The sequence below is a fragment of the Ylistrum balloti genome, unplaced genomic scaffold, assembly GCF_031769215.1.
Source record: "Ylistrum balloti isolate Yb309-2 unplaced genomic scaffold, AGI_CSIRO_Ybal_v1 Utg370840, whole genome shotgun sequence".
NCBI classification, from domain to species: Eukaryota; Metazoa; Mollusca; class Bivalvia; order Pectinida; family Pectinidae; genus Ylistrum; species Ylistrum balloti.
Genome location: NW_026782484.1, coordinates 1224108 through 1240661, shown reverse-complemented (window position 1 = coordinate 1240661; position 16554 = coordinate 1224108). Strand labels below are relative to the sequence as shown.

General features: G+C 34.0%; 1 protein-coding gene across 1 annotated transcript; it reads left to right on the top strand.

Moving 5' to 3' along the window:
* The first annotated feature begins 2 nt into the window (after positions 1-2).
* On the top strand, positions 3-15332 carry LOC132558941 (probable ATP-dependent RNA helicase DDX28). Its single transcript, XM_060223561.1, has 15 exons — positions 3-112; positions 1239-1347; positions 1636-1914; positions 2943-3059; positions 4077-4134; positions 4426-4571; positions 5503-5574; positions 7282-7363; positions 9248-9354; positions 10675-10791; positions 11997-12093; positions 13067-13218; positions 13747-13839; positions 14133-14285; positions 14539-15332. The coding sequence occupies exons 2-15, from the start codon at positions 1270-1272 to the stop codon at positions 14635-14637; spliced, it is 1650 nt and encodes a 549-aa protein (XP_060079544.1). The 5' UTR covers positions 3-112; positions 1239-1269; the 3' UTR covers positions 14638-15332.
* Positions 15333-16554: the final 1222 nt, after the last annotated feature.

Here is a 16554-nt window from a genome sequence, read left to right as displayed (position 1 = left end):
AGATTAACCAACTTCCGGTGTCATGTCAGCCTCCATGATCCAACTAAATACCAGCACATGACTGACGACAGGGCAGTATAAGATATGCCATGGTTGTGTGAGTTGAAAACAGGTATATTCCTTCCTGAAAATATGTTTTTAACAGTATTTGAACGAACAGACAATAGTCGTTAAGGCTCAAGCAACCCAGACTTAAAAGCACGCTTCCCCATAGCTCTCACGTCAGTCTGTTTCGGACCTCATTATAAACAATGTATTTGGTTCTGGATTGTGGTGTTGCGTCGTCAAATTTTAAAAAATAAATGTCTTACTGTTTTGAAATATGCCCTTTCTGTATATTTTTTTTCAACGAACCATTCAACAGACATCATTATTTTTTCTTACATTGTCTTAAGATCTCGCCTATTGAACATGTTGGACTCAACCCTACGTATACAGATATGGGAAGTAGTCCTGCAGTTGAAGGAAAGTTACTTCTTTGAGTAGTAAAATGCATGGTCATTAGGAAACGAAACGCATAAAGCCGATACATATTTGCGACAAATAGGATGTCATCTTTTAAACATGGCCTAATAACAAATGCAACATTATACATTTTTACACAAAAAATGAGTTATTCAGTTATCTCGCTTTTTTGTAAAAATCACACACTTTATCACCTCCACTGGTTATAGTGTGGCTTGAAGTAGAACTCTAGTAAATTCATGTTTACCTTTGGCATTTTCCCTATGGCTATATACAATGTGCAAGTCAACAAATCAAAATCAGTGATATAAATTGTCAGTTTAGCACAGTTAGATAACAAAAAGGAATATTTCTTATGCAGATGGATACCATGTCTCAATGACTATTGGGTCTTGTTGAAAAGATAGTGCCAAATTTTGTGTCAAATGTTGAAAAACAACTTTGTGTTCCTATCTCAAATGATCCTGAATTTGAATCACTGATTGATTACTAAAAGCAATAACTATCCTTCAGATGCAAAACTAGTATTTCTCATATACAGGGTTGTGTCCAACTTGTTGGAAAGTTGTCGGTATGTGTTTCTGACATGTGATCATACTATTGTTTAATGATGATGTCACAAGTGTCATTTTACATTAACAGTCATTCAGTAAGTTACTTTTAGAAAACAAAATATTCCACCATGGAAGAATGCGATGTTTCTAGTGATTTTAAATAATCATGTTTTTAAATGTACTTCTTTTGCTAATGGATACATTTGTTTACTATAAAAGATTAAAGCATACCTGTTTCTGAAGACAAAGGATGCAAATGTGTTCCCTGGTTATGCTGAATAGGACTATCCAGTCCCAACTGGTGTCTGTCCTGTACAGACAGCTTGTGGTAAGTATTCCTTCAATCATTTTTTATGTGTGTATGTTAGAAGGTCTTACCACCTAACAGTAGGAGAGCAAAGGAAATATCAGAATAGGGAAAGTTGGAAATGAGTAGTATACAAGGTAATTTAAACACTATTTATTTCCTAGGATACACTGAAAACTGGATATTTATAGGTCATTGAAGCAGTGTATTCTAACTTTAATTCTTTAATGAAAACTGGACATAATCATGGATTATTCAAAATTCATTTTATTTCTACTGCGGCTAAAATGTACATACTATGTATTTCAGACAAGGGTAGACAGAGAAATACCAAGAATAACAACTCCTCATAAGGTTAAAGTTCAATTTGAAAAGAAGGAGAAAAAAATTTTGAGGAAGAAAGCCATACAGGCAAAAGTGAACATGTCAAACAGGAAATCTTCACTTCTAATCAACTGTAAACGTCCACAATATAACCATCACAGAGGGCAGACCTACAGTGAATTTAACCCAAAGATGTTAGCCTCCCATGGCTGGAACAACTATAAGTCTATAGGGGATCATTTCACCATCAAAGCACATGGCCAGGTAATATTATTCAGAATTAGGACACACTGAGATAAACTAGCTTTGTTCATTAGGACACACAGCCAGGTAAGGCAGCTTTGTTCATTTTTAAGGCATATTAACAAGCAAATCAGCATTGTTCAGTATTTGGACACACGTTAGGTAAACATGCATTGTTCAGTATTAGGACACACAGCCAAGTAAATCAGCGTTGTTCAGTATTAGGATGCACAGCCAGTTAAATCAGTACTGTTCAATATTAGGACACACAGCCAGATAAACCTGTATATTCAGAATCGAGACATACAGGCAGCTAATTGTAATATAAATAAAATTACGATGTTTTTGAGCATTTCATGACAATGTTCCAAAAACACAATTCAGCAAAAGGTAAAATACTTTTTTGCTTATGATGGAATGTGAACTATGGTCGCTTTGTAAAATCTTATGTCCTGCTGCTGGTACAGATTATTTCTCTAGATTTACACTGACAATTGCCTGATTTAATTGTTTACACTAATAATGACCTGATATGATTATTTCAACTGATAATGGCATGATATGATTGTTTACACTAATACCGACCAGATATGATTGTTTACACTAACAATGGCCCAATGTGATTGTTTACACTAATAATGACCTGATATGATTATTTCAACTGATAATGGTGTGATATGATTGTTTACACTAATACCGACCAGATATGATTGTTTACACTAACAATGTTTGCCCAATGTGATTGTTTACACTAATAATGGACTTCATGATATGATTATTTCAACTGATAATGGTGTGATATGATTGTTTACACTAATACCGACTGATATTGGGCAGATATTTGTTCAAATGAATGACCTCAACCCACTTTCTATTGTTTACACTAAATTTTATGTAATTATTTCTCTAGGCAATTGCCTGATTTAATTGTTTACACTAATAATGATGTGTTTTGACTTTTGTGTTTTGACTTTTATGTTTTGATATCCATTACCAGACATTGGGATTTTTTTCTAGTGCTGTACAAAATATTCATTACTTATTTACAGAATCCAGCCTTGCAAATTGTTGATGAAACAGTTCAGAGATTTGAAGATTACGACCTGAATGAACACTTATTAGAGCAGGTTGAAAAATTAGACTTTGAATATCCAACCAAAATACAGGTATGCACTTGATGAATGATAGCTGTACGTTATACAAACACCTCCACATTAAACGATAATGTACCCATTATACAATACATTTTTTAATGTTTGTTGATGTTCTTGTCCATACTTCAACCTCACTGTACATGTAAATTTAAGATATCAAACAATTTAGCTGTCAGCAACAAAATCCCTCCTGGCAAGTAATTGTTTCATATTTATTTTGTAAACCTGTTTTATTGTAATTAGCTTTATCATATTTTAGTACTGTCCCTTCAGTGCAGAAAGTCCTAAAATAAGTTTACCACTAAAATCAGATTGCCAATTTCTACCAGAGTTGTTGTTCCTTAATAGTCACAATACTACTCTGTAAACAGCTCCCAGACTACCCGTAGTTGACCTCCAGTCAGGGTCATCCCCGACAACACCAACGAAGCACTTTTTTGTAAACTGTTTTATATGCTATCGATAGAAGGAAAACAACATCTGAGTTTTTTGTGAGGTTATGAGCCAATATTTTAGCCAGAATACCATCAGTTATCACCGATGTCACAGTATATGAACATGTCACTGGAGTAAAATTTTGTAGCTGAAAAACGAAAGTACAAAATGTGAACATGATGGATGGTGACTGCTTACTCAAAAATAATCTTTCATGATGTAATCCACACAGTTTTATAACCATAAAACTAATGTAGTAATTTTATATTTTAAAAAATCTCTGTTTACAAGAAAATAATACAAATAACAAAACCGAAAAATAATGTGCTACTTTAATATTTGACACGAATATGTTTTTCAAAAATCTTGAAATGGTATGAGCCGTTTACAGAGGTGTTGTTGGGGTGCCGCAATGCATTCTGGGAGAGATTGTCAGATTTCCACTAAAATAAGATTACCGCAAAAATATGCATGTTTAAATTTAAAATTTGAAAATGATAAACAGCCATATTTCCGGCCTAAGTAAAAATCCCTTGTTCTGTGTACAGGCATTTCTCTATGGATATTTAATGATCACTGGCTTGTTTTCCCCAGAGATATACATTCAATGCTGTGTTACAAGGACAGAATGTAATCTGTGCTGCAGAAACAGGTATATTTATTTAATCTAAAGAATTAGTACATATAGAACTATATTGATCAATAGAAGCTTTTTCTTATTTCTGATGCAATCATTCAGAGAATTTATCTGTAGAATATTGAGATGGTAGTCTGTACCCCTTAGTTCACTTCCTATCAGGGGGCACATGAGGACAAAGTGTTTATAATAGGTTGTTCCTGATTGTCCAGAGGAAAGTTTCCTTTAGTTTAATTGGTATAATGTTAGCCTGCCTGTATCTGGTAATGTTTTTAAATGTTTGAACTATGTACTATACTGTTGTAGGCAGTGGTAAAACACTAGCCTACCTGCTTCCAGTCATGGAGTTGGTGTTCCGCATGCAGTCCTTTGAGTCTGACAAGGGTACTCTGCCCAACTCACCCAGAGCTATTGTTGTTTTACCCTCCCTTGAACTGGCCACCCAAGTCATGGTAAGTTTCTATCTGAGCAGAAGTTTTTGCCTCACCTGTTACAAAATAGTGTGAACAAGAAAGACTGTGAAAAAGCTTCTTCTGTAGTGGTACCAACATTTCACCCAGTAAAGTATTGTGCTTAGATCCATTGCTCAGAAAGTTTTAACTGTATTTCAAAGCTAGATTAATTTAATAAATAGTTGGATTGCAGAGAGGAAAGGTCTGTAAACCCATCCTATGTTGAATATTGTCCATATTTTACAAGATCTCAGAAAATTAGGAATGCTGAGAAAAGAATATGTAAGATTTTGCATTGAGTATAAATAGCTTGTTTTTCAGAGAGTACAAGAATGCATACATTATGATTACAGGAGAGATACAATCTCTTACAGTCGAACAGATAATTTGAATTTGATTTCTTTCGTTGTATATATTTGGGTTAAAACATCATATTTTGAGAAATGGCTGTATAAAATAATCATAACTTAAAAATCATTACAGAATAGTGCAGAATTTCATAAAATTTTCTCCTTTACTTCTCATTTTCTGTGATAAAAACTTCAACATCTTTGAAATCGAGGATTCTTAACATGTCCCACAATTTGTAGAGTTACAATGCAAGTACATGTAATTACATGTAATTGTTATTAAACAGTATAATGTATAGCTCATTAAAATCAACACATAAACAAATTGCTATTTAGTCTATGATTTTGTTATTATCAATCATTTAATCAATAAGGCATTTAATTATCCCAATACTATTGATATCAGTACCAATCCATCGAAATCTCAGACAATATGATACAGTACACAGTATCATTATAACAAACACCAATCAAACAAATATGGTTGCCATGGAAAAATATATATGTTGCTTTTCTCTTGAGGTAAAACTAAGATATAAAAGAAGAAAGTTCTTTTTATGGTTCACTCTGATTTTTACTAGGATGTTGCCAGCAAATTTGCAGAAGCCTGTGATATCAACGTGAAGCTGTTATCAGGGAAAGGCATCACTAGTGTAAGTATAGATACAATGAGGTTTTTTTTTGAAAGGTTTTAGCTCTTCTGGTCAAAGGTGAGAAGAGCTTACATATGGTGTATTAATTTGTCAATTAACAATTGTTGTCATGGATACTCTGGACTGGAGGATGACACAATCCACCATAAGTAAATAAGGCAATGTTTCATAGTTATGACATTCAGGAAAGCTAGCATAGTTCCACTTTTGAAATATTGGTATTGCATCTTTCATTACAATGGGAAAGGTATATAGAGAAGAATTAACATTGTCTTGATCTAAATTTCAGTTGACACTTCAGAAATGAGTTTAAGATCCTAAATAAAATTTTCACCAATGTAATACTCACATCAATTGCTATATTACAACAATTTTAGATTTTGAAATTTTGTTATTATTTTGCAAAACAGTTTAACTGTATACTGAATGATTTTCCTTAGTTTCCAAGTTGTTAAAGATTCATTTTTGAGATTGATTGAAAGAATAAAATGAACATTGTCATCAGTGTTTTTTGGAGACAGTCAGAGGGTAATTACTGTTTCTACTTATTGTCTGTACTCCTTCTATTTTTTGTTGTGGACTGTCTAGGAAGCGAGATGATGACATCAATTGACAATTAAAGACTGTCACTATTGTAAGGGAAGAATTTGACGAAACTTTTCTCACATTTCAATTGTTCTGAAATTATTACTTTTGCTTCATTTGGTTAGAAATGAATTTTCTACCCACTGACATAAAATTCAGTCCACTTGTAGATGAAGTTAAGATTTTGTATGATCTCTAATCTTAACAGTGCTTCAGTTCCCATTGTCATTCGCAGTATAACAGATTTCCTGAAAGCTGTACGAAAGTTTTATCAATTCCTCATAATTCTCTCAAATGTGACCAGAAGAACATGATTTTATTTCCAAAATGTCAGTTTTCTTTAATTGACATTTTTCAATTTAAAAATCTCCAAGTGAAATCATACATGTGCATTGCCCTTTTCTTTACCAATAGTTAAGAATGTAAGCTGGAATATAATGACTGACCATGACTACTGGAGGTCATAACTCACCATTACCTTGACTTCTGTTTCTTATTAGGCAGCTGTGCACGCCTCTAATTGGGCCTCTCTCATTATATGTATATGTATATGTTAAGCCTCCCTACATTAAAGAGGGACTTGTGTGCTGAAAGACCAAAAGGTCGTAATAGTGGACGTAAAACCTGTTAAAATAAATAAATAAATTAATTAAAAAGGGAAAGTCACATTTAATCTCATCAGATTAGGTATTAATTAACCATTGAACTTTTTTTTATTACTTACAATATCCAGAAACCAATCCACTCATGTAATAGAACAGTTTAACATATACCACTCAAAGGAATTATTTTGTCTGAGACCGGCACTAGGTCAACATATATTTTAGATGTATGAATACTCCTCCATAGAAATCTAATTTGTTGTCAAATATTCAGATAGATAGATTTTTTATTGTAAACATCATATTGTTATATGTGTCTGGATGTTTAGTATCAAACCTTGATATTTCTAGACATTTTAGAAATTTTGAATACATTGTACATGTTTGTTTTGTTTATATGATGTGACAAGTTGGGTGAGAATAGTTCTGCAGTGTGAAAATTGTTGAAAAGGATTATACACTTGTGTTAGTTTCAAGACTCTATAGGTTCACATCAATTTGATTCTTCATTTGTTTGCAGCAAAACATAAAATATCTTGGAAAAGAAGACATGGATATTGTTATCTCAACTCCCATGACACTGCTGAAGTTCTTCAAATCAGGTAGGACAGATTTTTGAAATCTCTTACAGATAAAAGGTTATCCTTTTATAAAAGTAGCACAATGTATTCATTTTGTTGGAAAACACCAGTCACTACTAATCCAGATATTATACATCATCAAGTCACCACTAATCCAGATGTTATACACCATCAAGTCACCACTAACCACATTGTTATACACCATCAAGTCACCACTAATCCAGATGTTATACACCATCAAGTCACCACTAATCCAGATGTTATACACCATCAAGTCACCACTAATCACATTGTTATACACCATCAAGTCACCACTAATCCAGATGTTATACACCATCAAGTCACCACTAATCACATTGTTATACACCATCAAGTCACCACTAATCCAGATGTTATACACCATCAAGTCACCACTAATCCAGATGTTATACACCATCAAGTCACCACTAATCCAGATGTTATACACCATAAAGTCACCACTAATCACATTGTTATACACCATCAAGTCACCACTAATCACATTGTTATACACCATCAAGTCACCACTAATCCAGATGTTATACACCATCAAGTCACCACTAATCACATTGTTATACACCATCAAGTCACCACTAATCACATTGTTATACACCATCAAGTCACCACTAACCACATTGTTATACACCATCAAGTCACCACTAATCACATTGTTATACACCATCAAGTCACCACTAATCCAGATGTTATACACCATCAAGTCACCACTAATCCAGATGTTATACACCATCAAGTCACCACTAATCCAGATGTTATACACCATCAAGTCACCACTAATCCAGATGTTATACACCATCAAGTCACCACTAATCCAGATGTTATACACCATCAAGTCACCACTAATCCAGATGTTATACACCATCAAGTCACCACTAATCACGTTGTTATACACCATCAAGTCACCACTAATCCAGATGTTATGCACCATCAAGTCACCACTAATTCAGATGTTACACACCATCAAGTCACCACTAATCCAGATGTTATACACCATCAAGTCACCACTAATCACATTGTTATACACCATCAAGTCACCACTAATCCAGATGTTATACACCATCAAGTCACCACTAATCACATTGTTATACACCATAAAGTCACCACTAATCCAGATGTTATACACCATCAAGTCACCACTAATTCAGATGTTATACACCATCAAGTCACCACTAATCCAGATGTTATACACCATCAAGTCACCACTAATCCAGATGTTATACACCATCAAGTCACCACTAATCCAGATGTTATACACCATCAAGTCACTACTAATCCAGATGTTATACACCATCAAGTCACCACTAATCACATTGTTATACACCATCAAGTCACCACTAATCCAGATGTTATACACCATCAAGTCAACACTAATCACATTGTTATACACCATCAAGTCACCTTTAATCACGTTGTTATACACCATAAAGTCACCACTAATCCAGATGTTATACACCATCAAGTCAACACTAATCACATTGTTATACACCATCAAGTCACCTTTAATCACGTTGTTATACACCATCAAGTCACCACTAACCACGTTGTTATACACCATCAAGTCAACACTAATCCAGATGTTATACACCATAAAGTTACTATTATTCCAGTTCTTATTGATACAACTATAGATACTAAGTACTAAACGTAATAAAAGCGGTCTTAGAACAGATTTTTGAAAAATACCAAATTATTTAAATTGAATTTGATACAAATATTGGATTGGAAAATAGATCAATGCTGTTGTTTTAGGTACAAGGTCATATTCACTGTCACCTTAAGGAAATTTTTCAAGGAAAGATCCAAGATTTTTGGAGAGCAGGAATTTCTTGTCTTAGAGGGATATTTTAGTTTGTTTCTATGATTTCACAGGTAAGCTTAGTGGTGCCAATTGTCAGCATTTGATACTGGATGAGGCAGACACCTTGCTGGATGACAGTTTCAGCGATGTCATCAAGAAAGTAATGCAGCATTTACAAGTATGTATGTTAGTGCCCATAACACATGTGTGGGTGTTGATTCTGTATAGTTGTGTAGTGTACCTAGGTAGTGTTTGATATTTAAAGCTATATCTGTACAACAGAAATATGGGCCTTGACAGACTTGTACTTACCACTCATGCAAGGTGATCACACAAAGGCAATTTCTCTTGGTATGATGTGTTAGGATAGGTCTAGCTCCCTGCCATTGCTGACACTATCATGCAGGTTATTATTTTTGTTTTTTTATGCTCCCTGAAGAGAGAGCATATAGATGTTGCTTTGTCTGTCCTTCTGTCTGTTGAGCCATCCATTAAACTGTCCATTTGTCCATCCATCAAAATTTTGTCCTTAACATAACACACTTTGGTAGGTAGATCTCAACAAAGATGATTACATCACATAAGAACCATAACTCTCTTTTGCATGATTTAGGAGTTGTTGCCCTTCGTTATTTTTCATGCTTAAATTTTGTCCAATTCAGTTAGCATAACCCTTCTGTGTCTCTGACAATTCTTGATATTTTTTTTTTCATTCTTACCTGCCCTTTCTCAAGCCTAAAGAGGCAATATACAGTCGCAGGCATCCTTATATTCAACAAAGTGAAATGAATTTCAATATTTAGTTACGCTTCATTTTGCATAATTCAGAATTGTATAAAATTGTAAATTATGAAATTGTAAAGAAAAATATGCCAAGATATAAGATTCAGAATGAGCTATGTTTTGACAAGAATATTTAAATGTGAAATTGCAATGATATACATATATTTAGTAATTATATTTTTAGGTCATCTGACCCGAAGGGTCCGATGACCTATAGTCATCATGCTTCGTCCGTCGTCGTTCGCCGTGCGCCGTCCGCCATGCGCCGTCCGTAAACTTTTCATTCAAACGACTTCTTCTCAATAATTGGAAGGCCCAGGCAACTAATATTTGGCCTGTAGCTTGCTTTGATGAAGCCCTACCAAGTTTGTTAAAAAGAATGACCTTGACCTTCATTCAAGCCCACAGAGGTCAATGTAAAATCTTCAAACGACTTCTATTCAACAAAGTGAAATGAATTTCAATATTTAGTTACACTTCATTTTGCATAAACCCTACCAAGTTTGTTAAAATTGTAAATTATGAAATTGTAAAGGTCAAAATATGCCAAGATATAAGATTCAGAATGAGCTATGTTTTGACAAGAATATTTAAATGTGAAATTGCAATGATATACATATATTTAGTAATTATATTTTTATGAGATGTACACAGGACTGTCAAAGTGAGGAACAGAAAACAATGAACAAGTTTGTACCAATATTGTCATTTACAGATTATTGTGTCTGATGGCCTAACAGAAGACCAGGTAAACATGCATAGCACACAGTTACTGCTGGTCAGCGCCACCATGCCACGTTATCTGGAAACTGTCCTGGGGAACCATATAGAGGTAAGGGTAGACAACTCCTATCTTCGTATACAACAGTGTAAGGTATATGTAGTGCCATAGGCCACCTTTATATCAGGCATGATTTGGTAGTCTGGCTGCCATCTGTCTATAACATGTCAAAGTAAGGGCAGATAATTCATCCTAACCTGATTTCCGTCTCAGTGTGATGTTATTTTATGAGTCTAAATGTTCAGCAGTGAACACCCTACGTCTGTCAACCGTATTTATTGAGTATGTTAATCTGCTGTCTGTGATCCTATTGGGTATGTTAATCTGTTGTCTGTGATCCTATTGGGTATGTTAATCTGTTGTCTGTGATCCTATTGGGTATGTTGATCTGCTGTCTGTGATCCTATTGGGTATGTTGATCTGTTGTCTGTGATCCTATTGGGTATGTTGATCTGCTGTCTGTGATCCTATTGGGTATGTTGATCTGTTGTCTGTGATCCTATGTACCAACACTCCTATAGAGGTAAAGTCACATTACAATTAGAAATCAGTTTCTAGTTTTCATCTTTTCCACTGGGATTACGGTAGTGCCTCTACACATGATCTTACATGTACCAGCTCATTAATTTACTTGCCTGATTAAACTTGTTGACTTGATGATATTTGGACTCTAAAAAAGTCAGTCTATAGTAGATCTTAATGGGTTTTCATTCATAAAATGAAATATTAGTGACAGGTTCAATAGATCTCATGGAAACTCTTGTAAAATTCTGTTTATCACAGCAAGTTTTCCAAGCTTTAGTGGAAACATCATTTATCAGGATTATTTTACAAAAGATTTTAGTACAGCCCTAAAAATTGGTTGATAATCATTGCTAGTACTCTGCACACTTGTCATTTGTCTGAAGAAAGTGACAGTGTAGTCATCAAAATATCACACTCTAATCTTCTGCTGGTTGTGTTATAAGAACTACCATTCAATTGATATTACTTACTTTCTGCTCATTTTCTAAAATAGCATTTTATTAGACTGATACAAAAGCTAAATTGGTGATATCGTGACAATACCGGTACATGATGACAAAAAGACAGGATTTCAGGATGGAAACAACGAGAACCTTCAGCCAGCTCCATCAGGACACATTACACATCACAACAAATATTTACTCAATGGGTGTTGTTACACTGATGTCACTGTAATTATGTAATAAATTATTTGTGGCTTTTAAAGTTTTTTGTTAAATTATTAATTTCAGATTGAATCTTTCAAGAAAATAAAGACAGACAGCTTACATCGACTGATGCCACATGTTCCCCAGACATTTGTACGTCTCCATCATGAGCAGAAAGCTGGTAAGACATAACTACACCATGAAGAAATACTCAATATTTCTTAAATTACCTGTGACAATGTCTGAAGTGGCCTATTAACATTGTCTTTTGTCCGTCATCATCGGTAGCTGTGCTTTCATAAACAATTCACATTCACACATCTTCTTCTCCTTGGCCAAAATATGGATCAAGATTGTTAATTTTAAGTCCACTAGCTTTGGGTCTCTAGAGGTTGGGCCAATAGGGATCAAATTGGCCTTAATTGTCAGTGATAAGCTTCTTTAATCCAAGATAAGGTTGATTAAAATACTGTTCAGATATAAAAGATTCTGTTACCCTGGACAGGTAAATCTAAACCTTTTCCCAGTAGGTTCCCTATAGGTTGAGACAAGCTACATGTACTCTCTACACATTCTGAAAACCATTTAAGTGATGTTACTCACGTGACCTGGAAGTGGAACAACTTTTATCAGGTACACATACCATGGTACATTAGAGTTCCTCGGCTTCTGAAATCTGGTGTTATTCTCAAAACTGAAAATCCTGTGTTGTCAAAATCCAAACTCAATACACAATTTATTATTAAAATCAAAATTATTTAAAGTTTTAAATTGTATTTGATGTTTTGTAAGCATGTGATGTGCACAAGAATGATATTTTGTTAAGACAATAATTCATTTGCCATCCACAGTAAGCCTTGTGTTTGACAGATTAATAGTGTCCTTGGGCATGTTAAGATATTCCTGATCTCTTCCTACAGAGACTGAAAGGTTTACAGTGTTTTATCTCTACGGCCTCCCAGACTTGTTTCTATGTCTCATGATCCTGTGTATTGTACATACAACTTGTGATGTTGATTATCACATACTAACAGCTTTGTTGTCTTTGGACATTCTCAATGTGTGATGATATTCACTAACTTGTTGCATGAATTCCTAGTGGTTATTGAATGATATGTTGACCCATTTACTGACTGGATATTTTTATCTTGCAGATGAGATCCTGAACATTACAAAGGAAAATCTGACCAACAACATACCAACCATGATTTTCTGTAACAAAAGTGACACATGTTTCTGGCTACATAAGTTATTAGTGGAGCATGGGATTCATAACATTGTCCTAAATGCTCAGATGGATGGCAAGGTGTGTTGTCACAGTTTGTTGTTATATTTCATCCATGCTGTCATATTTTAAATAATTATCAGAAAATATTCTAAATGTTTAACATTACCATCACAGTACATCAATGTTTAAGTATCCAACCATGAAAATATACCAATAACAATGTTTAACACTTACCATTTCCATTACCTACTATTAAAACGTATACCAATTAAATCATTATGATGGGAGAATACACCAATGTTGAACACTTTCCATTAAACTACACCATTAAGATAAATCAATATTATCACTTAACCTTAAATTGGATCATTAAAATAAACCAATATTTAGCTTTTAACCTTAAATTGCACCATTGAAATAAACCAGTATTTAGTACTTAACTTGAAATTATACCAGTATTTATTTCACCATCAGTGGGTTTAGTTCTCTTTTTTTAGCAAGAATTCAAGGTTTAAGAACAAACCTACAATTTATGTGTTGTTTTGTTGTGTTATGTGAATGCACTTTAACCTAACAGCCAAAAGTTGTTTCTTATTTGTATTTCAGCTGAGGAGGAACAGATTTTCAAATTTCCAGAATGAAGCCGCCAATATATTTGTGTGTACAGACATCTGCTCCCGAGGCCTGGATACACTACGGGTAGGGATCAAAATTGACATCAACGATCATGTTGTTAACATGCTTAAAATCCATTTTCATTTACAATATCCACCCGAAGGATTGTATCGTATTTTCCATTTGTTACATGTATCTTATAAAAAAAATTTCAAAAACCTCAGACTTGATACATATCTACAGAAAGGTGTGTTTGCAGTTCATGGTTTTGTCTTTGCTATCACAGTAAAAGGTCATAAACTTTTTTTCTTTTTTTTTGTATTAAGAAAATGTTATAATCTGTTTAAAACTACCTTTCTATGTAACTCATGTTTCAGGTGCAGCAGGTGATTAATTTTGACCTTCCTCAGTTTGTATCTGACTACATCCACCGTGCAGGGAGAGTAGGACGTGTGGGAGCTGAGGACAATGGGAGAGTGGTCAGCTTTGTAACACAGAGATGGGATGTCAAACTAGTCTGGAATATAGAGGTAAGTAGTATTCAAACAGTAAGGAAAAGGTGGTTATCAAAATACTGGAACCTGTTTGAAGTCAAGAAAATAAAAAATAATCATTTCAAATTAAAAAGATTCAAGAACAAATGTTTTAATTGATGTTAGTTATCAAATCAGAAATTTCTTGATCAAAACGCTCTCATTGAAGGTAGTAGTTAATGATTATTTCTGATTTTCAGCCTTATGTACTTTTCTTCATTCTAACCTTTTTTTCTTCCATTTTTTGTAGACTGCAGCAAGAAAATCAGCACAACTTGAAAATGTGAATGCAAACATCAAAAAGAAAATCACAAGTATTGTAAGGAGGAAATTCCGAAGTTCTTCTTAATAAAGTGTTTATGACATAACAAAATTGTGGCCATTTTTTATTTGGAGTGTACTCTCAATATTCACACTACCAAGGGGTAAAAACTACAGCCTGTTTTAAACAAACTAATTGTTAATGTTGATATATGCAATCTTTTGTGATACCCTAACTCCATTTGGAGTTAAAAAATTATGTCTACAGTGACTAAAAATTATTTTAAGTAAGTGATAAAGAGATATACCTGTACATATAATTTATTACATGTAATAAATGCTATATAAAGGTATTGGAACGGGGACTTGGTTAATTGGAGGAGAGACTACTTTGCCTAATGTTTCTGTCAATGACATATCACATATGTAAAGTATTGTTCTGAGAGGGGAGACTACTCCTGCATAATGTCCTTGTCACAATAATATTTAAGATATATAATGTTTGTATCAATGACTTATCACCTACATAATGTACTGTAAAGATATGAGAGGAGACTACTCCTGCATGATGTCCTTGTCACAATGACATTTAAAATATATAATGTTTGTATCAATGACTTATCACCTGTATAATGTACTGTAAAGCTATGAGGGGAGGCTACTCTTGCTGGATATCCTGATCATATAACACCTATGTTACAGTAAAACATACGACTGGAAATTCTAGTCAGATGTCACATTTATAACATGAAGAATAAAACTATTCCTTTAGAGATTGTTTAATCCTTGTTTGTTTGTTTTAATTTTTCTGTTTTATATGGATTTTTCACTTTGAAACACTACATATCAGATATTAGATATGTCCAAGCCACATTTAAAAAAAGGACTCATTGATATTCACATTATCACTTAACTTTAGTAATAGAAATGAAGGGAAAATGGTATGAATTTTCCTTGGGGCATTTAAAACTCAGAAATCAACATGTGATTGTTTCCCTTTCCAGCTAACATTCTGGATTTCTATGATTTTTTTTCCTTACAAACTCTCTTTCTTTTCCAAAATAAGTCAGTATTGAGAAAAGGCTTGGAAGGACAGCATGAAAGGGGTTGGATAATGTGTATAATTGAAATTGTTTTCATCAATATTTTATTATGTTTCATCTAGATGCTGTCATCAAATATTGATTTATGAGACATTTTGCATCAAATATGGTTGGTTATACAAACATTTAGCTTGACTGACAATCCTTATTTTCCTGTCAGAGTTACTGCCCTTTCAACTGTCAGCGGTGTCCACTGAATATATGTACACACTATGGTTGTTGTCCATTGTATTAGTTGTGTACGTTAAGGTAGATGTCCATTGTATAGGTATGTACATTATGGTAGATGTAGATTGTATAGGTATGTACACTATGGTAGATGTCCATTGTATAGGTATGTACACTATAGTAGATGTCCATTGTATAGGTATGTACACTATGGTAGATGTCCATTGTATAGGTATGTACACTATAGTAGATGTCCATTGTATAGGTATGTACACTATGGTAGATGTAGATTGTATAGGTATGTACACTATGGTAGATGTCCATTGTATAGGTATGTACACTATGGTAGGTGCCCATTGTATAGGTATGTACACTATGGTAGATGTCCATTGTATAGGTATGTACACCATAGTAGATGTCCATTGTATAGGTATGTACACTGTGGTAGGTGTCCATTGTATAGGTATGTACACCGTGGTAGGTGCCCATTGTATAGGTATGTACACTGTGGTAGGTGTCCATTGTATAGGTATGTACACCGTGGTAGGTGCCCATTGTATAGGTATGTACACTGTGGTAGGTGCCCATTGTATAGGTATGTACACTGTGGTAGATGTAGATTGTATAGGTATGTACGCTATGGTAGATGTAGATTGTATAGGTATGTACACTATGGTAGATGTCCATTGTATAGGTATGTACACTATGGTAGGTGTCCATTGTATAGGTATGTA